This window comes from Sus scrofa, chromosome 1 (assembly GCF_054392235.1).
Source record: "Sus scrofa isolate SSC_HxYL_T2T_F1_AM1 chromosome 1, Sscrofa_HxYL_maternal_Yorkshire_Landrace_v2.0, whole genome shotgun sequence".
Taxonomy (NCBI): domain Eukaryota; kingdom Metazoa; phylum Chordata; class Mammalia; order Artiodactyla; family Suidae; genus Sus; species Sus scrofa.
The window spans coordinates 149,932,409-149,959,452 of NC_139383.1; the positions used below are offsets into that span (position 1 = coordinate 149,932,409).

At 37.0% G+C, this 27,044-nt stretch overlaps 1 protein-coding gene across 1 annotated transcript in view; it reads left to right on the forward strand.

The window, feature by feature from the left end:
- GABRB3 (gamma-aminobutyric acid type A receptor subunit beta3) overlaps positions 1-27,044 on the forward strand; it is a 348,038-nt gene that overhangs the window by 61,298 nt on the left and 259,696 nt on the right. Inside the window, exon 2 of the mRNA XM_021098613.2 lies at positions 14,665-14,712. Within this exon, the coding sequence (XP_020954272.1) occupies positions 14,665-14,712 (48 nt within the window). The remainder of the gene's footprint in view (positions 1-14,664; positions 14,713-27,044) is intronic.

Below are 27,044 nucleotides of genomic sequence, written 5' to 3' on the forward strand. Positions count from 1 at the left end.
TCAGTTTCCCCCTCCCATACCCCTTGGCAACCCTCCTGGACATTTCAAATAAATGGAATCATATAAGATGTGCTTTTATATTCAGCCTCCTTCCTGTAACATATTTCCAAGATTTATCCTTGTTGTAGCATATGTATTACTACTTCATATTTTTTTTTTTTTTTTTAGGGCGGCACCCATGGCATAAGGAGGTTCCCAGGCTAGGGGTCTAATCAGAGATGTAGACACTGGCCTATGCCAGAGCCACAGCAACTCGGGATCCGAGCTGCATCTGTGACCTACACCACAGCTCACCACAATGCTGGATCCTTAGCCCGCTGAGCAAGGCCAGGGATCGAACCCGCAACCTCATAGTTCCTAGTCGGATTTGTTAACCACTGAGCCACGATGGGAACTCCTATTCTGTTTTAGAAAAACTAATTTTACATATGACAAAGGCATGATTCACACAATGAAAAATGGGTAAACTAGCCTTCAGCAAGAAAATTATACTCTTTGAAAGATAGTATTAAGACAATTAAAACAAGAGAAGCCGCAAGCTAGAAAACTGGAAGAAAATATTTTTAAATCACATCATTTGATAAAGGAATTTATCAGATCCAGAATATATCTAGATAACATGAAGAACTCCCAAAATTTAACGGTAAGAAAACAAACAACTCAATATTTTAAAATGGGCAAAAGATTAGATTAGACATTTTACCAAATAAGGTATACGAGTGGCTACCAAGCATGTGAAAAAATGTTCAGTGTCATTAGAAAAATACACAGTAAACTACGATGTGATACAACTAGATTTCTATTAAGCTGGCTAAAATTTTTTAAAAAACAAAATAAAAAGTCCTTGTGAAGATGTGGAGAACCTGGTTATCTCATATATTACCATCCGGAAAGCAAACTACACAGCCACTCTGGAAGGCATTTTGGGTCTATAAAATTAAATATTTCTTTATATGCTTAATACATACACATACACACACACAGTATATCTTAGGAATCCCACTTCTAGATATTTATGAAAATGAAAGGAAAACTTACACTTGTACAAAATCCTGTACCCGAATGTTTATAGCAGCTTTATTCATGCTTGGCAAAGATGGAAGCATGCCAGATGTCTCACAGCAGATGAAGGATAAACCACCTGTGGTACAGCCACAAAATGTAACACTACTTTGTTCTAAAAAAACAATGCTGTTTTGGAATTTCCATTGTGGCTTAGCATAACAAATCTGTCTAGTGTCCATGAGGTCAAGGGTTTGATCCCTGGCCTCACTCAGTGGGTTAGGATCCGGCGTTGCCATGAGCTGTAGTGTAGGTTGCAGGCACAGCTCGGATTCTGCGTTGCTGTGGCTGTGGTATAGGCCAGCAGCTACAGCTCCAATTTGACCCCTAGCCTGGGAACTTCCATATGCAGCGAGTGCAGCCCTGAAAAGAAAAAAAAAGAAAGAAAAAGAAAAATCAATGATGTTTTGATTCACACAACATGGATGAATTTTTCTAAGTGAAAGAAACCAAATCCAAATGTTTCTTTCCATTTATATGACATTTTGGAAGAGGCAGTACTATAGTATTGGAGGACAGATCTGTGGTTACCTAAGGTTGGAGATGGCGGAGGAGCTGACAACATCAAATCTTGAGGGGCCATTTACCTGCTCTAGATGGTACATTGCTGGTGGATATCACGCATCTGCAAACAAACAAACAAACAAAAACAACAAAGCTATAGAAGTATACATGTAAAGAGTAAATTTTTACTTTATTCCAAAATTTAAAAGTCAGCCAGGATATTGATGAAAGCCAAGACTGAAAACAGACCATGACAAGTGGATCTAACTCTCTTACAAGTAAATGACATAATCACACTGAAAAAAGGTGGGGACGAAAGGAGCATGTCCTCTTGCCTGGATGCATTGATTGATGTAGGCGTGAAGACCCTCTGAATGGATGAGGCTTTCTTAGTCATCTGTAGTATGGGAAGCATGTGGTGCTCCATTCACTTTGCCTCTAGGAGGACAGAAACATCCAAATGAGGATAGAATAGAAGGTCCCAGAGTGTCTACACCAGGGTTCTGAACAAATGTGTCTCCCACCTACCCTACTTACATACTGTTTAGGTAATAATTAGTACATTCTCCTTTTTCTCCCTTGAACATTTGCTGCTACTAGTAATCCAAACCATCCTATCAGAAACACCTTCCATATGCCACTTGGAGGAATTTACTTAAGCCTGTGTTTCTGTAAAGTTGATGAGGTTCAGGAAAGTGTATTTAACCCACAAATTCATTACAGCATGTGCTGTGATCACAGTTTTGTATCAGGTATGGAAAACAGCCAGTCTAGGCTGCAGCAAGAGGCAGCCATCCCATCACAGGTGAGCAAAGTGGGATGCTCTGGATTAGATGTTGTACTTCAAGGTTTCAGAATGGTTTAAAAAAATGCAGAATAAGGACAAGATTATATTTATTGAGAGACAGACATTTTTCAGAAGATGCCTAGAAACCTTAGTATGAAGTCCCATTGGCAAAGACTAGGTCATTCATCTTCACCTAAACTCACCCCAGGCAAGGGATATGAATCCTTAAGAGAAGGCTGCCTCTTTTGAATTTATGGGAGTTTGAAGACCCTGAAAACCCTACCTTATGCCATCAAGCAGGGGAAGTGCTGTTTTGTCACTGCCAACACTCTTCTGCAGTCCTTGAGAAATTTCTGTCACCTTACTCCCGAGGTCTCATCAGCTCACAGTGCCAGGAGGGGACACCACCAGATCTCAGGCTCCCCCCCAGGGGCCAGGAGAGAGAATAAGGAGCCCACTTAGCACCAAGTGTGTTCACATCCTGAATTGCAAGTTGCAGAAGTCACTGAGGCGGTTATGTGGATACTGTGAATGGTCTGCATTTGGCAGACTGGGGCTTGAGATGGGAAATTAACTTGAATTAATAACAAAACTGGCATTTGGCACTCCAGAATTTTCTGTGACTGTAAATTCACATGGACTACATCTGTAATAGATGTGAATTAATTTTGTAAGAAAAAGCAATAAAGGTCATTTAAAAGGGGGTGGTGTGGAGGGTACATTTGCAGCTGGGGATGATGGATGATGAAGATGAGGCCAATCATGTACTTCTGTCAAGTGGGTTGTGAGAAGGGCTACATGCACGTCATCAGTCACAGCAATTTCCTGGGCAGTAAGCTCTCGTGTGATTTTGCAACACATATTTCCATACCAAAATTGATTTTGTAGCTTTCTCTGTGGTTGCAAGAATTACTTGCTGCAAGAAGATGTTTTCAAATGGCAACCTCCACTCTTGATGGAATTGATGTCATTAAAAGGGCTTCTTTCCACAGAGAAATTCAATTTGCTAGCCCTTTACTCCAAAGATATTATTTCTGAGCAAGATAAATAAATAAAGTTTCTCCTCCTAGAGAAGATTAAGAAAGTTTCAGGGCCTCAGGAGAACAGGTCAAATGAGGCAGGGCAAAAAATCAGAAATTGCACTATAGAAGAGCAATTCTGTATCAGTCTCTGAGGCCTTTGCTTTCCCTGATCACTACCAGTTGCCATTGCGAAGGACTTCACAGTCATGGGGAGATATAAATAGCAATAGCAGCAGCAGCTGACATACTTGTTTCAGGCTACTCTTACTTTGTTTTTGTTGTTGTTGTTCTTTTTGCCATTTATTGTGCCGCTCCCATGGCATATGGAGGTTCCCAGGCTAGGAGTTGAATCGGAGCTGTAGCCACCAGCCTACATCAGAGCCACAGCAATACGGGATCCGAGCTGCATCTGCGACCTACACCACAGCTCACAGCAATGCCGGATCATTAACCCACTGAGCAAGGCCAGGGGTTGAACCCGAAACCTCATGGTTCCTAGTCGGATTCGCTAACCACTAAGCAACGATGGGAACTCCTACACTTACTTTTTAAATACAGTTGTTCTATAATATCTGTCCTCCTAATTGTTTTAATTTTCTGAATTTTGATAAAAATGCATGAGAGTTTTCCAAATTTTGTTGAAATGACAGTTGATTTACAATGTTCTCTTGATTTCTGCTGTACAGTAAAGTGACCCAGTTATACTATGTGTATGTATGTGTGTGTATGTATGTATGTATACACATTTCTTTTTCTCACATTATCCTCCATCATGTTCCATCACAAGTGACTAGATGTAGTTGCCTGTGCTATACAGCAGGATCTCATTGCTTATCCATTCTAAATGTAATAGTTTGCATCTATTAGCCCTGAACTCCCAGAGCATCCCACTGCCTCCACCTCCACTTGGCAACCACAAGTCTGTGTCCATGTCTGAGTCTGTTTCTATTGTGTGGACAGGTTTATCTGTGCCATATTTTAGATGCCACATATAAGTGATATCATACGGTATCTGTCTATTTCTGACTTACTACACTTAGATGACAATCTCTAGTTTATCCACATTGCTGCAAATGACATTCTGTTATTTTTTATGGCTGAGTAGTATTTTATTGTGAATATGTAACACATTTTCTTAATCCATTTATCTGTCAATGGACATTTAGGTTGTTTCCATGTCTTGGCTATTGTGGACAGTGCTGTTGTTGTATCATATGGCAGTTCTATATTTAGTTTTCTGATGACCTTCCATACGATTTTCCATAGTGATTGTACCAATTTACTTTTCCCACCAACAGTGTAGGAGGGTTCCTTTTTTTTCATACCCTCTCCAGCATTTGTTATTTGTAGACTTACTAATGATGGCATTCTGACCAGTGTGAGGTGGTACCTCATAGCAGTTTTGAATGGCATTTTTCTAATAGTTAGTGATGTTGAGCATTTTTTCATGTGTATGTTGGCCATCTGTTTATCTTCTTTGGAAAAATGTCTATTCAGGTTTTCTGCCCATTTTTCAGTTGGGTTGTTGGCTTTTTTTTGCTGTTGAGTTGTATGAGTTGTTTGCATATTTTAGAGATTAAGCCCTTGTCAGTTGGGTTGCATCATTTGCAATTATTTTCTCCCATTTCTTAGGTTGTTTTGCTTTTTTTTTATGGTTTCCTTTGTTATGGAAAATCTTATAAGTTTGATTAGGTCCCATTGGTTTATTTTTGCTTTCATTTCTTTTTTTTTTTAATTTTATTTTCCCACTGTACAGCAAGGGGGTCAGGTTATCCTTACATGTATACATTACAATTACAGTTTTTCCCCCACCATTTCTTCTGTTGCAACATGAGTATCTAGACATAGTTCTCAATGCTATTCAGCGGGATCTCCTTGTAAATCTATTCTATATGTTCTTTTCTAGGAATTTGATGGTGTCTTGTCTTGTTTACGTTTTTAAGCCATTTTGAGTTTATTTTTGTGCATGGTGTGAGGGTGTGTTCTAGTTTCATTGATATACATGCAGTTGTCCAGTTTTCCCATCACCACTTGCTAAAGACATTGTATTTTCCTCATTTTATATTCTTGCTTCCTTTGTCAAAGATTAATTGACCACAGTGTCTGGGTTTATTTCTGAGCTCTCTGTTCTGTTACATTGGTCCATATGCCTGTTTTTGTACCAGTACCACACTGTCTTAATTACTGTAGCTTTGTAATATTGTCTGAAGTCTGGCAAAGTTGACTTTTGTTCCTCAGGATTGCTTTTGTTCCTCAGGATTGCTTTGGCAATTCTGGGTCTTTTGTGGTTCCATGTAAATTTTTGGATTGTTTGCTCTAGTTCTGTGAAAAATGTCATGGGTAGTTTCATATGGATTGCATTAAATCTGCAGATTGCTTTGGGTAGTATGGCCATTTTAACAATATTAATTCTTCCAATCCAGGAGCATGGGTTATCTTTCCATTTCTTTTAACTCTCTTTAATTTCCTTGATTAATGTTTTATAGTTCTTAGCATATAAATCTTGACCTCCTTGGTCAGGTTTATTCCTATGTATTTAATTTTTGGGAATGTGATTTTAAAATGTATTTTTTTAATATTCCGTTTCCAATATTTCATTGTTAGTATACAGAAATACAACAGATTTCTGAATGTTAATCTTGTATGCTACTACTTTGCTGAATTCATTGATAAGTTTGAGTAGTTTTTATATGGAGTCCTTAAAGTTCTCTATATATACTATCATATCATCTGCATATAGTGACAATTTTCCTTCCAATTTGGATGCCTTCTTTTATTTCTTTTGTCTGATTGCTGTGGATAGAACTTCCGACACTATGTTGAATAAAAGTTGTAAGAGTGGGCATCCTTGTCTTGTTCCAGAATTTTAGCTGAAAGGCTTTAAGCTATTCTCCATTCAGTATTATATTGGCCATGGATTTGTCACAAAAGGCTTTTATTTGGTTAAGATATGTTCCCTCTGTACCCACTTTGGTAAGAGTTTTTAATCATAATTGGATGTTGGATTTTGTCAAATGCTTTTTCTGCATCTATTGAGATCGTCGTGTAGCTTTTGACTTTTCTTTTTTTAATGTAGTGTGTCATGTTGATTGATTTGCATATGTTGAACCATCCTTGTGAACTGGGGATGAAACTCACTTGGTCGTGGTATACTATCTTTTTTGTGTGTTGTGGGATTCATTCAGTTGGCTAAAATTTTGTTGAGAATTTTTGTGTCTATATTTTCAATGATATTGGTCCATAATTTTCACTTTTGGTAGTATCTTTGTCTTCATTTGATATTAGGGTGATGGTGGCTTCATAGAATGTCTTCGTGATTATTCCTTCTTCTTCAAACTTTTGGAAAAGTTTAAGAAGGATGGGTATAAGCTCTTCTTTGTTTGGTGGAGTTCACCTGTGAAGTCATCTGGTCCTAGACTTTTTTGTGTAGGGAGTGTTTTTATTAATACTCAATTTCATTTCTAGTGATCAGTCAGTTCAATTAATCTATTTCTTCTTGACTCAGTTTTGATGGATTGTACACCTAGAAAGTTATCCATTTCTTCTAGGTTGTCAAATTCATTTGCATATAATTGTTCATGGTATTCTCCTATGGTTTTCTGTATTTCTGCAGAATCCATTGAGATTTCTCTGTTTGCATTTCTTTCTTTCTTTTTCTTTTTCTTTTTTTTGAGTTATTTCTCTCTTCTTCTTGGTGAATCTTGTCAGAGTTTTGTCAATTTTGTTTCCATTTCAAAGATCCAGCTCTTGGTTTTATTGATTTTTTTCTATTATTTTTTGAATCTCTATTTTATTGATTTCCTCTCTGATCTTTATGATTTCCTTCCTTCAGCTAACTTTAGCTTTTGTTTGTTCTTCTTTTTCTAATTCTTTTAGGTGGTAGATTAAGTTGTTGATTTGAGATTTTTCTTCTTTTTTGAGGAAGGCCTGTATTGCTATGAACCCCCCACAAAGAAATGATTTTGAGTACCCATGGATTTTGAATTGTTGTGTTTTAATTGTCATTTGTCTTGAGGTATTTTTAAATTTTCCTGTTGACCCATTGGTTTTTTAGTAGCATGTTGTTTAGTCTCCATGTAGTCACTTTTTTCTCATTTATTTTCCTGTGGATAATTTCAAGTTTCATGCCATTGTGGTCAGAGAAGATGCTTGAAAAAATTTCTATACTTTTAAATTTGTTGAGGTTAGTTTTGTACCCCAGTATGTGGTCAATCCTTGAGAATGTTCCATGTGCACTTGAAAAGAATGTATATTCTGATTGTTTTGGATGTAATGTCCCAAAAATATCAATTAAGTCTAACTTTTCTATTGTGTCATTTAGGGTCTCTGTTGCCTTATTAATTTTCTGCTTAAAAGATCTGTCCATTGATGTGAGTGGGATGTTAAAATCTCCTACTATTATTGTATTCCCATTGGTTTCTCCTTTTATGTCTGTTCGTATCTGTTGTATGTATTTGGGTGCTCCTATATTGGGGGCATGTATATTGACAAATGTAATATCCTCTTCTTGACATGATCCTTTTATCATTAAATAGTGTCCTTCTTTGTCTTTCTTTATGACCTTTGTTTTAAAGTCTATTTTGTCTGATATGAGTATTGCAACTCCTGCTTTTTTGTCATTTACATGAAATATCTTTTTTCTATTCCCTCACTTTCAATTTATATGTGTCCTTTGCCTTAAGGTGAGTATCTTGTAGGCAGGATATTGTAGGCTCTTGTTTTTTTATCCAGTCTGCCACTCTATATCTTTTGATTGGAGAATTCAGTCTATTGACATTTTAGGTAATTATTGATAAAAATGTATTTATTGCCATTTTAAACCTTGTTTTCCAGTTGATTCTATGTTTCTCCTTTGTTCCTTTCTTTTTTTTTTTTTTGGATTATTTCCTTGTATGTTATGCTTGTGTCCTCTGTTTTTTTTTTTTTTTTTTTTAGTTCTTATAAATGTATTTGTTGGTTTTGATTTGTAATTGCCCTGTTTTTCAAGTATGGTAACACTTCCCATGTCTGCTTGCTTTACCCTGAGAGTCATATAGGCTCAAACACATTAAAAAAAAATCCAGATTTTCTTACTTTCCTTCCCCACATTTTATGATTTTTATGTTTATCTTTTGCTGTTCCTTGTGTTTATCATCTCTTTTACAAATAGGTTTTTTTTTTTTCCATTTAGATCTGTATATTGGCTTTTTTAAGTGATTACTTTCCAGTCGTTATTTTTTTCATCCTATGTCTTCTTACTTCTTTCCTATTTAGAGGAGATCATTCAATATTTCTTTTAGAATAGGTTTAGTATTGCTGTATACTTTCAGTTTTTCTTTGTTGGAGAAATTCTTTATTTCTCCTATTTTAAGTGATAATCTTACTGGGTAGAGTATTCTAGGCTGAAAACTTTTCCCTTTTAGAACTTTGGATATATCTTGCTACTCTCTTCTGTCCTGTAGTTTTTCTGTAGAGAAATCAGCTGATAGACCTATGGGGTTTCCTTTATAATTAACTCTTTGTTTTTCTCTTGTTGCCTTTAGAATCCTCTCCTTATCTTTAACTTTTGCTATTTTTAATTATACTATGTCTTGGTGTTGGTCTGTTTGGGTTCAACTTGTTTGGGGTCCTCTGTGCTTCCTAAATATTGATATGTTTCCTTTATATTTGGAAAGTTTTAAGCCATAATTTCTTCAAATGTATTTTCAATCCCCTTTTCTTCTTCTTCATCTTCTGGAATCTGTATTATGCATAGATTGGCCTGCTTTATATTATCTGATGGATCTCTTATATTGCTTTTGTATTTTTCCATTTGGTTTTCTGTCTGATGTCCTGGCCATTATTTTATCTTCCAAGTCACTTATTCATTCCTCTACATTAGTCATTCTGCTCTTCAATGCCTTTAACTCTGCTTGCAACTCTGCAAATGCATTTTATATTTTTTCTTGGCTTTTCCTTATATTTTCTAGCTCCTTTCTATAGTAATATGTGCTGCTGTTCATGTCCTCTCTTTAATTCCTTCAATATTTTCACTATCTTCTTTTTGAACTTGGTGTCTATTAGACTGCAGAGGTATGTTTCATTGTTTGCTCCTTCAGGGAAATTCTCCTTTTCTTTTAACTGGGAATGGTTCCTGAGCTTCTTCATTTTGCTTATATTTTTCTTATTCTGTGAGTTTAGGGAAAACAACTGCTGCAGTATTGGGGGGCTATTTATATGTGAGAGCATTCCCTAGGTAGTTTGTGAGGACTTACTATTTTTCTTGTGTGTGTGTGTGTGTGTGTGTGTGTGTTGGGGGGCTGTTTTTGGTTTGGATGCTTGCTGTCTCTTTCCTCATTGTATGCAAGCTGTTATCCCCTTTGTAGGGAGTATGCTGGTGTAAGGCCTGTGCTGGCTTCTAGGAAGATGGAGGCAACGGGCAGGGCCAATAGCCAGTGCCTGATTGCTAGGCCCTTGACAGTAGTGAGGACCTGTGGGGAGGTGGCACATGCTACTCCTAGTTGTAGGGCTCTGAGAAGTGGCAGTGACCCTCAGGAAGGTATAGCTAGTGCCCAGAACCTTTGGCAGTGGCAACAGAAGGGTATATATGTTCTCAGGGGAGTGACGGCAATAGGTGGTGCTTGGTTGCAGTGCCATGCCCCTGGAGGTGACTGGGGCCATAGATGGTGCCTATTCATGGACCTCTAGTGGTGGTGGGCCAAGCCTGGAGTCTGAGATGCCTGTGTTGATTACCCCTGTCACCTATAGCCTGTGTGAGATGTGTCCTATTGCCCAAGAGCCCACAGAAGAGGCAACCAGCCACCTGAAAGCCTGTGCATGGGCAGAGAAAGATATTCCTGTGGTGGTCCCTTCCTTCCTCTTCTTACCCTACCTAACAATTGTGCCTTGCTTTTTGTGTGGGCCCTTGCCTCTTCCTGCACTCCCTCTGCTTGCCAGCTGTGGCACACCACTCCCTGGCCCCTCAGGCTGCCTCCAACAGCCAACCCTAGTCCTTTCTCTAGACCATCTCTGAAACCTGAGTTTCAGCACACACCCAGCCTCTGCCTGAGTGTCTCAGGCTGTGGTGTCTGCGGGTGCTGGTACCAATGATCTGTGTGGCTGACTTTCTGCTTTGCCCTCCTCAGTCCAGATGCTTCACTTTTTTCTCTGAGCTTTGAGGTTCCTCCTCTGGGACTGTGGCTTCCCAGGGTGTGGGTTCCCTTCCTCTTTCACATTTACTTCTCAGGAGTAATGGTCCCATCCTTATTCCTTTTTTTTCTCTTCTCTCTCTCTCTCTCTCTTTCCCTTTTGTTCTACCCAGTTATATGAGGGGTTTCTTGCCCTTTTTGGAGGCTTAAAGTATTTTACCAGTGTTCAGTCAATGTTCTGTGCCAATTGTTTTCCATGTAGATGGGTTTTTGGTTGTTTTTGTGAGATAAGGTGAGATCCAAGTCTTACTCCTCTTCCATCTTGATCCTGCCTCCAAAACTTCTGAAGGACATTTTCTTGTAATAGACTCAGTTTTATCAGTTTATCTGTAATTTATATTTACTCATTATTGTGAAATGGTATATGCATTTGGAAATGACAGAGAACTAAAAATTAACTCACTAATGCAACATTCAGTGTTGTTCATTGTTTGAGTTTTGATCTATTTACCAAGCGAACACATGTAAGATTTCATATTATGCTGTCCATTTACTATCATAGCATGAGCATTTTCTTATGTCATTAAAAATTATTCCAATAGATATAATACCTGCTTAATATTCTTTTCTTAGGAAAAAGAATATTACTTTTACTTAACAATTTCTGCAGCGTTGGTCACTTAGACTATTTCCAATACTTCACTAGTAAAAATATTTAGATCAATATAATTGGCAAACTAGCTTTTTTAAAATAAAAAATTAGCTGAGACTATTTCCTAATGACAGATTCCCCATCTTTGTAATTATTGGTTCAGAGCACATGAAATTTCTTGAGGCTCAAACAGACATATGAAAATTAGTAGCACTTATTGAAAGAATACATTAGAATGCTCATTTTACAGAACCCTTGACAAAATTAATGATATCTCATTATTTTAATTCATATTTTAATAAAAATTTATTTATACTATTCTTTGACATATTCAACTTTTAAAATTTTGTGTAACATTTATTATTCATTTATTTTCTAATTTCAAATATGTTTTTTTCCCAAAAGATCTTTTTCCACTTCAAAACTCTAATAATAGTTAACAACTTTTCTTCTACAATGTTTATGGCTTAACTTTTTAAAATAAACTTTTTGTTTGATACAATTTTAGGTTCACTGGTGGCTGTAAGAAGTAATACAAAGAAACCCCATGTATCCTTTACTCACCTGCCCTCAAAGGCAATACCTTAAAAAATTATACTATAATATCACAACCAAACAGTGACATTGACAAGGTCAAAACACACATTTACTTCACTACAGGGTCCTTTATGTGCCCACTTGAACTCATGTGTCCCATAGCCAATCTCCCAACCCCACCTTTCCTTAAACTCTGGAAATCACCACTCTGTTTCATAATTTTCATTTCAACAATGTTATACAAATGGAATAATCCAGTATGTATTCTTTAGGGATTAGCTTTTTTTCCACCCATCTTATATCTTCAGAATTTCATCAGATGGCATGAATCAATATTTTGTCCTTTTCAATGGCTCAGCAGTATTCCATGACATGAATTAACAAAAGTTCATTCGAATGTTTATTTACTGAGGGGCATCTGGGCCATTCCACAAAGCTGCTACATATGACTGTGCACAGACCCCTGTGGAAACATAAATTTTTATTTCTCTGGAATAAATGCCAGGAATATAATTGGCAGGTTTTATGTCACTTGCATGCTTAGATGCTTTGGAAACTGTTTCCTAGAATGACCACATTTTAATACATTTTCATCAGCAGTGGGCAAGTGATTGAGTTTCTCTGTATCCTTGCCAGCATTTGATGTTGTTAGATTTTTTTAACCTCATAAGAGACTGCACAATTCTTGCATCATGGTTATAGCATTTTGCATAACCACCTGCTATAGTAATTCCAATTGCTATTCATCATCACTGTCTTTTTTTTAATTTCAGAATTTCTAATTATTGTGTAGTATCATCTTAATATGGTTTTACTTTGCTTTTTTCTAATGCTTAATTTTGTAGCACACCTCTTCATAAACCATCTTATATCCTATTTGCTGAAATAGCTCTTTTGCTAGTTTTCATTGTTTTATTTTTTAACAGAAGAATTTGAGAATCCTTTGTAGATTCTGCATAGAAGTTCTTTGTTGCAAATGTGATTGACAATTATTTTTGCAAATATGTAACTTGTCATTTTATTTCTTAAATTAATGCTTCACGTTTTTATTAAGCACAATTTTTCATTTTATAATGAGCTATGCTTTTCATGCCATGTCTAAAAATTTTTTGCCTGATCTCAGGTCATGGAGATTATTTCCTATTTTCCTAAGTTTCTAAAATAGACAATTTTAGATATATAAAAATTTAGAGATGTTATAAATTTGAGATAGTTTTTGTTTTGTGTTAAGGTATGAAGTTTAATCTTAGATATGAATGTCTAGTTGTTCTAACACTATTTTCTGAAAAACTTATCTTTGGTAATTTGACCAGATTTTTAAAAATGTGTATTTCTGGATTTTCTATTCTGTTCAGTTGATCTATGTGTCTGTTCCTTGATCAATAAAACACTAGATTAGATACTATGGTTTTATAATAATTATAATAATGCAGTAGAACCTCTCCTATTTAATCTAAAATATTTCTTATTTAATTCTTGGAAGTTTGTCTCATTTAATCAAATGATTTATTTACTGATTTAATTTTTTTTCTTCTTCTGGTACCTCCTGTTATCCAGAGGTTGGCATTTGTATTTATATATTCTATTTATCCTGGCTATTCCTTTACATTATTATCTCCTTGTCTTTTAATCCTGCCCTTGAAAATCCTCTATATGATCTTCTAGATCACTAATTTTTTCTTTGTCCATTTATATTTTATTTATATTTTAAACACATTCTTTCTTAAAAGTTATATGTTTTATAACTAACAAATTATCAGATGCTCTTTTTATCCTGTTCCTTTTCCAGACTACTAATGTTCTCTTGCCTCTTTGAGATATTTGTTTTGCTTATTTTATTTTCTCCCTCTATTTTTAAATTTGTGCTTTGTAGTTTTTCCATCTTTTTCAATAATTTCAGTTAGTGTGAAAATGTTGCCCCCATTTTTCTTCTTAATTCTGGACTTTTCTTTTTTTTTTTTTTGTCTTTTGTCTTTTTTTTTTTTTTGTTGTTGTTGTTGTTGCTATTTCTTGGGCCGCTCCCGCGGCATATGGAGGTTCCCAGGCTAGGGGTTGAATCGGAGCTGTAGCCACCGGCCTACGCCAGAGCCACAGCAACGCGGGATCCGAGCCGCGACTGCAACCTACACCACAGCTCACGGCAACGCCGGATCATTAACCCACTGAGCAAGGGCAGGGACCGAACCCGCAACCTCATGGTTCCTAGTCGGATTCGTTAACCACTGCTCCACGACGGGAACTCCTGGACTTTTCTTGAATGTGCATTTGTTTTTGTCTGTGAGCTCATGTCTTGCTGACCCAGCAGCCAACCAGGGTGGTAAGAGGCACTGGGAAAGGCTAACTTCCCAGCCTCTGGCTTGTCCTCTTTCATGTCACCAAGTAGTTTTTCACTGTCAGTTATGGTTCTGATGCCTTGAATTTACCTCCATTGGTTTACTTCCACTGATTTACCTCCATTGATTTACTTCAATTATTTTTATTTTCAGTGATTCTTTCAGCATGTGAAATACAGCGTCTTTTACATAGTAATCAATACATAACTATTGTTTTGTATTGCTTCTGTTTTCCTACAAATCTCATTGATGACTTCTTCCACAATTCAGATTTCCGCTGAAAATTTATTTCCTCACAGATTTTCTTGCTATCCTATGTAATATGACTTCTCTCAATTCATTTTCTATTACATCACCTTGTTTCATTTTTATCATTGCACATACCACTATTTGAAATTACTTTATTTTTTTAATTGTTTGCTTTCTGCCTTCACTAAAATTTTAGCAGTGGTTTAGTAATCATTTAAGCTTATCTAGCATAATGTGTATTGCTTTTAAAATGCGTGCACATTTCTATGAATAATATTTCTTGAAATTCACCAAAAAGCTAACAGAGGTATTTCATCACCAAATATACATAATTTGAGAACACATTTATTGGAGGAATTTCAGACCTTAGCAATAAATTTAAAACTTATATTTTGTCTTTTATTTTTTTCAGGAATGCGGTCAAAGAACATAAAAAACTTTACACCATTTATGAGACCAGGTGAGTTCATGATATATTTTTTTCTATTAAAAATTTTCACTTTTTACCAATGATGCAAGTATTAATAACCATTGTAATATGAGCTATGACTTTTCTTGCTCTATGTATTTTGTGTTTGAAACATCTATCAAAGTTACTGTAAAGCATACACAGAAACTAAATTAACATAATAGTAATAATAATAATAATAATGACATAGTACCACCTTAATTTATCTTATGTAATTTTGCTATAATTTTAAATAAAAATTCATTAAATTATAATGACATGTAGCTCCCTAGAGATTTTGGCACTAGGTGCATCCAAGTTTAAAAGTAGAGTGTTTCAGCACTGGAAAGAACTTCAAACATCATTATTTTACATATTTGGAAGCCCAGATAAGTTAGGTTTGCCTAAGATCAAACAGCAATTCAGAAACACAATTAGGAAAATAAAGTATATTGCTTACTTTTGTCATCATAGTTTTAGATTCCTGAGGAAAATAATCCCTAACAATTTTGTGTGAATAAAAGCAAGTTCTTCAGCTGATAGTCTCTTGGAAAGAAATGGACTCCAACAACAAAATTTGGGGGCAAATCTAGAAGACACACATTTAATGGAAATGAATCAACTTATGAATTCTTGTTTATCTTTAAAAATTCAGTTACAACATAACTTCATAGTTAAAACTTCTCTGGTCATAAACCACTCCCAAACTCCAAACTCAAATCCAGGCAAATTTCATCCTTCTGTGGGCCTGCCCCCCCTCCCTTTTTTGCTTTATAGGCCCACACCCAAGGCATATAGAAGTACTCAGTCTAGGGGTTGAATGGAGCTACAGCTGCTGGCTAATGCCACAGCCACAGTAACACTAGATGCAAGCTTTGTCTGTGACCTACACCACAGCTTGCTGCAAATGCTGGATCCTTAATCCACTGAATGTGGATTGAACCCACATCCTCAAGTATAAATGAATCACTTTGCTATATACCTGAAACTAACACAACATTGTAAATCAATTATACTCCAGTATAAAATAAATATTAAATTTAAAAAGTAGTAGTTCCCACTGTGGCTCAGTGGTAAGAAATCCAACTAGTAACCAAAAGGACTCAGGTTTGATCCCTAGCCCTGCTCAGTGGGTTAAGGATCCAGCATTGCCATGAGCGGTGGTGTAGGTCGAAGATATGGATTGGATCCCACATTGCTGTGGCTGTGGCTGTGATGTAGGCATAGATTGGCAGCTGCAGCTCCATTGGACTCCATATGTAAGTTTCCATATGAAACTTACATATGCCATAGGTGCTACCCTAAAAGACAAAAAAAAGTAAATTCTACATACATTTTAACCCTATGAGTTATTATTATTACATTACTTTTAGTATAAGCAGTATGTTTTATACCTTCATTATTAATTCAGGTATACTTAGATATTTACTACTAATATAGCTTTTCATTCCTTCCTACATTGGCATGTTTCTTTAGCAATTGTATTCTGTCAACTAGAAGGACTCCTTTTAGTATGTATCTTTCAATGCATATGTGTTGGCACTGATTTCTCTAAATATTTTTGGTTTTATATATATATATGTATTTTTCCTTCAAAAATGAAGAACGTTTACAATGAGTATCAAACTCTTTGTTGGCAATTATTTTCTTTCATCACTTTAAAGATGTCATTTCTTTTTTGTTTTTTTTGCTTTTTGTTAAGAAATCCACTGTCAGTCTTATCATTTAGAATTGATTTTTACATATTTGGATATGCATTTAAGATATTTTTCTTTGACTCTGATTTCCAAAAGTATTATTATGATGCACTTAAGTGCCTTTTTTCTTTCTGCCTTGGAAGCAGACCCTGAGGTAGGTGTTAGAATCAAAGTGATTTCTTTGGGGGAGCACAGCAAATGAAAATCAAGTTATTAAGCCAGTTACCACAGTAGACAACTGGGGCTGACTCCTTCAGAGAAAAAAATGGTGCAAAACACAAGACCTCCGATAGACTGTATCCAGAAGTTGAGAGATCTGGAATGTTTTTATACCAACTCCCAGGGGTTGCATTGCAGCATAGTCAGTGTCAGTAACACCACTTAGAAGAGCAGCATTCTGAGGGTCCAGAAAAAAACAGATCATCAGACTTGGAAACGCACACACTGGCAATGGAGAGTTGGCTGGAGTGTACTAGGTGGGTGACAAATGGAGCTCTAAACATGGCATGGAAAGTCACAATCAGGAGTTCTCATTGTGGCGAAGCAGAAACGAATCTGACTGGGAACCATGAGGTTGTGGGTTCGATCCCTGCTCTCACTTGTGGGTTAAGGATCTGGCATTGATGTGAGCTGTGGTGTAGGTAGCAGACGCGGCTCATGTCTGGCATTGCTGTGGTATAGGCTGGCAGCTACAGCTCTGATTTCATCCCTAGCCTGGGAACCTCCATATGCCATGGGTGCAGCCCTAAAAAGACAAAAAGACAAAAAAAAAAAGTCACAATCACCTCAGTCAATGTATTTGCTTTACAGGATTTTCACCTCTCAAATTCTGGCTGTCTTAAGAGCTCTGTAATACCCTCTCATATTTTTTTTTCTATTTTTATCCCTTTTTTCCTGCTTATTCTAAGTAGGGGGATTGGTCTTCCGAAAGCTAGTCAGTCATAGCTGACAGTGGAAATCTAGGTTATCATATTTTGGACACTAAAAAGTATTTTACTGAATGATTTATGGGTCTGGTCCTAAAATATCTTCTTATTGATTTGGAAGGTGGCTAACTGTCATTCAATTTGTACCTGTTAATTTGGGGTGTTTTTAAAGATTGTCAAACATTTTTCAGCAAACATGAATCCAGTGGTAAGTCATTTCCTTATTTGAGCGGTATATTGACTGTGCGCTCTTTCCCATTAAAATGCTCTTACTCTATATTTGCTTGTTATTTTTTCATAAGTGATTATAGATGAAAGATGAAAAAAACTGAGTAAGCTGCTTATTCAACATCATGTTTCCACATAATTCATTGATACAATTGTGTTGAAAACAAAATGGAAAATGCTAAGGAAGAGGAAGGTTTCTCCCTAATCTGTATTATTTATGTTTGCAGAATTCTAATGTTCCAAGGCTTGATTCCAGACCAGAGTAGTACTCTGTGGTTGAAGGATCCTGGCCTCTAACTTGCTGAGAGTTCATTTTTCTCTTTCTGGTATTGCTGTGGGTGTCAGTTCTCATGGTCCTTGAAGCATTTCCTTGCCGTGGCTGAGTTTTGCCAGTGAGTGACAAGTGTCAATGTACATCTTCACTTGTCCCTGACACTTGCCACTCAGCTGCTAACTTGTTCCTTAGGAAGGCTGCTTACCACCTGACATGATGCTATCAGCCTAGAGCATGCCTGGCAATAGGATGCCAATCAGGGACTCAAAACAGAGTTTCTGCAGACTGTTAGGGCTAGCATGCAGCCAGATGAATAGCTATCATGGCAAGTTCAGGGACTGTGGATTAAGGATGGAGTAGTCACCACGCATTTCTGATCACACATACTAACAGTAAAAATAATTCGGTACAGCCCACATGTACATTATGCTCTTTATAAAACACATTAATGGATGACATTTTTTTTTCAGTGTCAGTGGAATCCTTTAATTCCCTGTGGGTCTGCTTGCTGATGTCCTGTGGGCCATTAATATAGACAAGAAGATAGCTAGGTACCAGGAAACCTGAAGGCACTGGGACTAAAAGAATGCCAGTGCAAGGGCATCCCAAGTTCAGTCCTTGCATACCAGTGACAATAGGCAGAGAGACTGCTGTGTGCCAAATTCCATAGGATGCTCTTACTGAACGAGCTTCCCCCAGGACAGAATCCAATTTCTGAGGAGCTTAACTAAGCCTTGTAAGCAGAATAGTTAATGAGAAGCTTTGAAATGAAGAGGAATATTTAGAGAATTAGTAGAGTTTCCAGTGAGCAAATTCAAATAAATCCTGAGCCTGTACTGAGAGTTTCTTGGCCTATAAAACCTCATGCAATGCAATATACCTTTGGCTTGGCAGAATTTTTGTTTTGTTTTGTTTCGTTTTTTTAAGGCTACACCTGCAGCATGTGGAAGTTCCCTGGCTAGGGGTCCAGTAGGAGCTGCATCTAGGGCCTATGCCATAGCCATAGCAACACCAGATCCCAGCTGCATCTGAGACCTACTCCTCAGCTTGCCACAATGCTGATCCTTAACCCACTGAACGAGGCTGGGGATTGAAGTGGCATCACTATTTTGTATTCTTAATCCACTGAGCCACCACTGGAAATCCTGCAAAGGTATTTGTATCTGTTGTACAACATCCAGCAATGTAAGGGTGACTTTTCTATCTGTTGTGAAAGGGTTCAATCTAATTTTAGTTAGAGCAGAACTGAAAGGTAACATGAATTTAGATCACATTGTTTGGATTGTATGAGTCAAAATCTGATATAGACTTTGCAGTTAATGTTGCATTGGGAGAAAAATAAAGCTATGGTTGGTAGTATAAGTACTAGCTCAGATTTCCGGGGGAAGTTTGGTTTTAAGCTTCTCCTATCCAGTTCTCCTGTGATCCACATTGGTATCGAAAGTAATAATATGACTAATACTGTGAAGGACCCATAGATTCCTGTGGTCTTTTGACCATAGGTAGACTCCAGTGAGGATCTCCTGTATTTATCAAGGCTCCTTGTAAACATCCATAAAGATGAGAAGCACCATAGTGCACACTTTTCTCACTAAATGAGTGGAGAGCCCCAGGGAGTTTCTGACTCATTTATCTTTATTGTTGGTGCTTCTCCATTAATACCACACTCCTGGTGATTTGATACTACCAAGATCCTGAAATGAGAACACTTAGAGTATCCTCAAACAAGCGTGCTGGGGCATTGAGAAAATAGACTCAACTCCAGTTATGGCTAGTGTGTGTCACAAGCCATGACAAGATTCGAGTGAATGTCTGATCTCAGCCTTAGAAGTGTATATTTTATCCTTAGATGTTTGCTTACTCCTAACTTGAAAGTGTGTGTGTGTGTGTGAGAATATTGTTGAGATTCAGCAAAAAGATTTATAATTATCTTCATTTTCCCATCTCACTTTTTTCTATGACCTGTCCATTTGTAAATTTTACACCAAAGTTGGAAAAAAAGTTCTGTTTAAGTCACATGTTTTGTTTCTTTGTTGGTTTGTTTTTGCTTTTTATGACCACACTTGCAGCACATGGAATTCCTGGGCCAGGGGTTGAATTGGAACTGCAGGTGCAACCTACACCACAGTCATGACAACACCATATCTGAACCACTTCTGTGACCTACACTGTAGCTTGTGGCAATGCTGGGTCTTTAACCCACTGAGTGAGGCTAGAAATCAAAACTGCATCATCACAGACACTATATCAAGTTCTTAAGCCACTGAGCCACAGTGGGAACTTCTAGGTCATATGTTTGAGAGCATTAGGAAACTGGTCACAAGGATATGTAAGGTGTCTTGTGGTCTCACAGTCAGTCTCTCCACATCACCTGATCCAATTCATCTCAGGAATGATAATAATGGAGGAAGAGTTTCCCATGTGGCAGCCAGGTCAGTTTTTACAGTAGCAGTTTTTACATCCCACCCAAGGGCTTTAATGGGCTCAGAGCTAAGATCTTTGAAAAGAGAAACAACCAAGGGGACACCTATCATCACTCAAATTTCTGCCTGCAGGTAGATTCCAGACCTCGGTGTAGGAAGGATAATCTAGAGTCTGGCAGCCTTGCTGAGTCAAGGAGCAGGAATCAGAGTATGCAGAAAAAGAATTTCAGAAATGTAGATGTGGTACATTTGAGTCTAGTTGAGCATCATTCTGCATATCCATAAGGTAAAAGTCCTTATTGCAGGACAAAAAGAACCTTGCAGAAAGGACTCCTTGCTCAGGCAATCTTCAGAGATCACAAGCAGTCAACAATCATTTGAATCCACAATATCCAAAGTGGAGAAAATCCCTTAAATACACAAGATATTCAGTAGCCTCCAGAAAGATAATGTCTTAGAATTGAACTAAATTGAACCTAGAAGAAAAATCAACGCTAGATCCATCATTAAAAAAGCTTAAAAGCCAGTCTTGAAAGCATTAAATGGATCCACTGAAGCCAGCCTGAACAAAGTTCAGCAATCTTTATTGGAATATAACAAAGCTAGAACTCAAAAATGAAAAATTCACAATGTGGTATTTTGCTGTGTGTAAATTACACCTCAATAAAAATAGACATGAAAGAAAAAGCAAAGTCTTTATGGTTTTCTCAAGAGATTGAAAATTTGATAAAGTTTATACTAGCTCATTAAAAAATAATAACAATTGGTAATAGGAGAAGCTTCCTAAACTTGATAATAAGTCATATATTCCTACCAATATCACAGTTAATAATGAAGCATCAGACACATTCCCAGTAAGTAATTAATACCTGCTCTCAGCATCTTATTTAACAGAAAATAGAGTTTCTAACTAGGACAATAAGACAATAGAAAGAAATTAAAGCTCATAGGACATAAGGAAAAATTAAAATTCATTTTTCACATATAACCACTGGGTACATAAAAAGTCACACATTAATAATAACAAAGCAGGGATTCGAACTCAGAGAATCTAACTCCAGAGTATTTGAATTCCTCAGCAACAATTTATTAGGAAGTATAATTTTTTAAAAAAAGCTACAATTTGTAATAACAAAACCCCCACCAGGTTTTGTGCTAAGGAAGTACAGAGGAATACATTTAATTTAGTTAAATTTATTTATTTATTTTTCAGTCTTTCTTAGGGCCACACTCACAGCATATGGAGGTTCCCAGGATAGGGGTCGAATCAGAACTGTAGCTGCCAGCCTACACCACAGCCACAGCAATGTGGGATCCAAGTTGTGTCCGCAACGTACACCACAGTTCATGGCAATGCTGGATTCTTAACCCACTGAGCGAGGCCAGGGATTGAACCCGTATCCTCATGGATGCTAGTCAATTTCATTAACCACTAAGTCACGACAGGAACTCCAAGGAATACATTTTATTAAGCAAACATGAAAACCTTGAGGAAATGATTAAAATTTTAATGAAAGCCATAAAGGAAGACCTAAATAAACAGGAAGATGTGTTCATGGATGGCAATATAAAAGTGGCTTTTCTCCTCAAAAGGATCTATAAATTCATTATAATTCTAGATACTTAACAGGAATCTTTGTGATATTTGAGCTGTAAATACTAAAATTTATATGATGTTTGTAACCAGAAAAATACAATTGAAGAAGAGGACTAGTAAGCAAGGGCCCATCCTACCCTATATCAGGTGTCATAGCAAAGCTATGGTAAATAAAAATGTGGTCCAGAGAAGGCAAATAAGCCAATGGACCAGGCTGGAAATGGTAACAATGAAGCAAAAAGAATATATAAATATAGGAGCTCCTGCTGTGGCTCAGTGGGTTAAGGACCCGACGTTGTCTCTGTGATAATGTGGGTTTGTTTGATCCCTGGCTTTGCTCAGTGGGTTAAGGATCTAATGTTACTGTGACTGTGGCATAGGCCTGCAGCTGCAGTTCTGATTGGACCCCTGGCCTGGGAACTTCCATATGCCATAGGTGTGGCCATAAACAGAAAAAAAGAAACAAACATGAATTTAGAACTGGAACGAGGTGGTAACACAAATCAGAAAGGAACGTTTGGACTTATTAACACATGATACTAGGGACAACTGGCTATACATTTGGAAAATAATAAAGCTAGATCTTTATCTCACACCTCACTCAAAATTAGTACTAGGTGAACTAAAGACAGAAACATGAAGAAAAAAAGTCACTCAAATCTCAAGTAGAACAAAACACAGGAGAATATCTTCTTCTTTTTTTTTTTTTTTTTGATCTTTTTGTCTTTTTATGGTTGCACCCATGGCATATGGAGGCTCCCAGGCCAGGGGACCAATCAGAGCTCTAGCCCCCTGCCATTGCCAGAGCCACAGTGACGTGGGATCTGAGCCTTGTCTGCGACTGTATCTACAGCCTACACAATAGCTCACCATAACTCTGGATCCTTAACCCACTGAGCGAGGCTAGGATCAAACCAGCATCCTCATGGATGCTAGTTGGGTTTGTTAACCACTGAGCCACAGCAGGAACTCCCACAGGAGAATATCTTGGTGAAAGTGGTGGGACATATGGATTTCTTAAACTAGACACACAGGCGAAACACAAATTATAAAATAAGAGATGGAAAAATTTGAATTTAATATTATTTTACTTTACATTGTTTACTACATATTTCTTTCTACCTTAAAATTTTTTCTTCGAGTTCCCATCATGGCTCAGTGGCTAACGAATCTGACTAGGAACCATGAGGTTGTGGGTTCAGTCTCTGGCCTTGCTCAGTGGGTTAAGGATCCGGCGTTGCCGTGAGCTGTGGTGTAGGTTGCAGACGGGCTCAGATCCTGTGTTGCTGTGGCTCTGGCTAGGCCTGTGGCTACAGCTCCAATTTGACCCATAGCCTGGGAACCTCCATATGCTATGGGTACAGCCCTGGAAAAAGACAAAAAAAATTTTTTTTCTTAATTTTTTCTTTTACACAACACAGTCAATTTCTGTGACTGATCTGTATGTGTTTGTAAAAATTATGTTGGTTACACATGTATATATGACTGCATTATGTTGTTTTTTCCAGTATACTTATATTTTTATTCAAATCTCCTATATCATATTTATTCTGAGAGAATTGTGTTAATACCTCCCACTAATTTTGTGGATTTGTTAAGGAATTTTCCTTGCATCTCTATTTATCTTTATTGTCTATTTTGTGCATACACTGTATTAACATCATTAGAGAAAAAAGGGAAAATAAACCTATTTTACAAGGGCATATTGCAAATTATCCATTTCCAAGAAGCCCCTCTCTCTCTCTCTCTATGTATATATATATATATATAAATATAAATATAAATATAAATATAAATATATATATATGTGGGGGGGAGGGAGGGAGAAAGTGCTTATTTTTTAGACAATTAGTGATCTTGGAAACAAGGCATACAATTATCCACCTTAAAAATATTAATAGTTATAAATAGACTAAGAAGTGGAATGGTCACAAATAAAAGAGTGAAATATATATATGAATATATTGAGTTAGAATTTTTTTAAAGTTTCATTGAAGTATAGTTAATTTACAAGGTTGTGATAATTGCTGTACAACAAAGTGACCCAGTCATACATATACACGCATCCATTCTCTCTCAGATTCTTTTCCCACATAGATTATCGCAGAATACTAAGTAGAGCTCTCTATGCTGTATAGCAGGACCCCATTGGCCAATCACCCCACATACCTCAGTGTGCATCATCAAGCCCATAAACTAAGTAAAACATTTATGACAAAGATTTAATTGTCTTAAAAGATTCTTCCAAATCAATTAAAAAATTACAAACCCATGAAAGAAAAATGGGCAAATGAATGTAATTCACGAATGAAGGACAAATAGAATATGAGTGTATGGAGAAATATGTATGTAATAAACATGCAATAACACATGAATAAATAAATAAATAAGTGAAATTAAAGCTACAAATTAAAGTCCAGAGAACTGAAATCTCCATGGCATTTTAATTCAGGGGAAGTGAATCTAGGTTCTTTTTTTATCCTCTTAAACACAGAAATCTTGGTTTCTTTGGCAGAGTCTCATATTTGGGGGGTAATTAGGCTGACTTAAAATAGAAGGAAAGCAGTTTCTACACTTTTTCTTCAATGGCAATGCAAATAAATATTAAGCTCCACACATTTATAAAGAAGTCCCTTGGTGCTAAGACTCCTCTTAATATATCCTTGGACAGGAAGCTTGGGACTTCCAGGTTTCTAAATTCATGTGAAAATGGAATAGCATTGTACATTTGCTCCTTTTTATGTGTTATATTAAAATAATTCAAGAAGATGTTTGAGAATACTTGGGAAACAACAACCAAAAACAGTCTACAAAAGTAAAGCCTTGGAGTTCCCATGGTGGCTCATTGGATTAAGGACCTGACATCTCTGTGAGGATGCAGGATTGATCCCTGGCCTCACTCAGTGGGATAAGGACCCAGCATTACTGCCAGCTGCAGTGCAGATTGTAGATGCAGCTTGAATCAGTGTTACTCTGGCTGAGGCATGGGCCTTCAGGACCCCTGGCCCAGGAACTTCCATATGTCGCAGGTGTGGCCCAAAAAAGAAGAAGAAAAAAAAAAAAACAAAGCCTTGTTTTTCATCTACACAACTTCTTCCTCACCTGTGCCTCTATACTCTCAGTGTCTCTGCAAGCACAGTCTTTTCTCTGCTAAGAAATGGGCCATAGGAAGTGCCTGGGCCTCTTGTTGGCTTCAAAGATGTAGTGGCCAAAATTAATCTGCATGGCAAAGGTGAACACTGAGGTTAAAAAGCTTTAAGATACATTAACATGTTTACATACATTCTTTTTTGTGTTGGGAATAAGAGCAACTTTGTATTCTTTTTTATTATCCTACAGTGATATTTATCATTTGTATAATTTTACAACAAGACTAAATAAGGAAAAGATTATATAAAAGGATAGGATGCATTGTTAATTATTGGTTTCAATATGTAATATTTGCATTTCATTTCTTGTCTTCGAATTACTAGCAAAATGATATGTGTTTTAAAGTTTTAGTATGCTTATTTTGACCTAAAAAATGCACACTGTGGGAATTGTGAGTTAAGTTTTATTTGGGGCAAAATAAGAACTATAGCCTGGAAGAGAACATTACAGATAGCTCTGAAAAACTGCGCCAAAGGAATGAGGGAAGGGGGAGGTACATACAACCAAGCACACATTTTATAGAAGGCTGCTGCTAGTCTCGTGAAGATTACTGTTAGTCATGAGACGCAGACATCACTGTAAAGGATTTTAGTGCTTTTCTGGATAAAAGGAGATGCAAGAATTGGGCTCATAAAATCTTCTGAAAATACCTATCTGAAGGCTAGTTTTCCCAGAGCACAGGGTACCTCACTCCTAATCTCCATCCTGAGCTCTTTTCACGGTGGGTTGAGGATCAGCAGCTACAGCGACTCATGATTCAATCCCTGTAGAGGGACATGGAAACCACCAATCTCTAGTTCACACTTAGGTCACTGACATAAAATGTATGATGATGACCACAGTAATATCAAATAGCCACAGTGTTGTTGTAGAACATTTGGATAGCTCATTCTTCATTACCATTCCCCCAAACACAACAATCAGGGTCAGTAGGTTAATGCCTTATATTAATAATACATACTTTAAGGTCCTCACTTGGAATTATAATGATATATAAAAATGTGGGAAGTGTATCTTTAGATGGTATAAGTAAATTTGTAGGTTGCTTTTAATTTAAAAATTATCAGACTTCTGATTTCAGCCCTGACATGTTAAAGGAGCTTGGAAGCAGTCACTGCTATCCCTACAAGAACAAAAAATCTGAAGAAAGTGAAAGTTAATAGAATCTTTTTGGATCCATCAGACAACTGAGGTCACCCCAAATTCTGGAGATATAGGTACTATGGAGAGAAACAGCTGAGTATACTTTGAATAGCAGAAGCAACTGGAGCCATAATCTGGTCAGAACACTCAAAGGGTAATTTTGAAAAAGTAGTGTGAGATCAAGACACTGTTGTGGGAGACACGGTCTTGGAGTGACTCATACTTTTGTAGATCTTACCTCAAGAAACATCACCTGGTATTCACTGTAAATATCTGAGAAAGATTCCTTTGAGGTTCTATGGGAGGGGATGGGGATTAGTTGTGATGATCAGAGTCTTCTCCCTGACAAAGCAAGGCCCATTCTCCAAAGAAGATTCTACCTGAGCCTTACCAAAGCTGCTGAAAAATACTCATCCTTAAACAACAACAACAAAAACAAAACAAAAGGAAAAAAACACTCTCTGTCACTAGAAAAAGAAAAAAAAAAAGACTGTTGTGAAGGTCATAGCCCAGAGACACAGGCTGGTACACCCTGAGATGTAATCATGATATTATAAAATGCTTCCCTTCCTCCATACCTGATCACCACACCAACAGGGCCTCAGTAGACTGAGTGAATTATAGTGGAACAATGTGTAAAACACAGACTCTCTGAAGGAAGATTAAATGGGAAGATGAAAATCAAGGGAGAAGACAAAAAAGGGCAGGGAAGGAAGTTGATTCCCTTGTCCCCGCCACCACCTCTTGCAAGAGGGCACATTAAATAAAGCCAATTTCCATCCAGAATAACATAAATTCTCACATTTGAGGCTTAGTTATCTTAGCTCCAATTACCTGACACAAGTCCAACTTTCAACAAAAAAAGGACAGGGAATACCAAAAAGCATCAATCAATAAAAACAACCA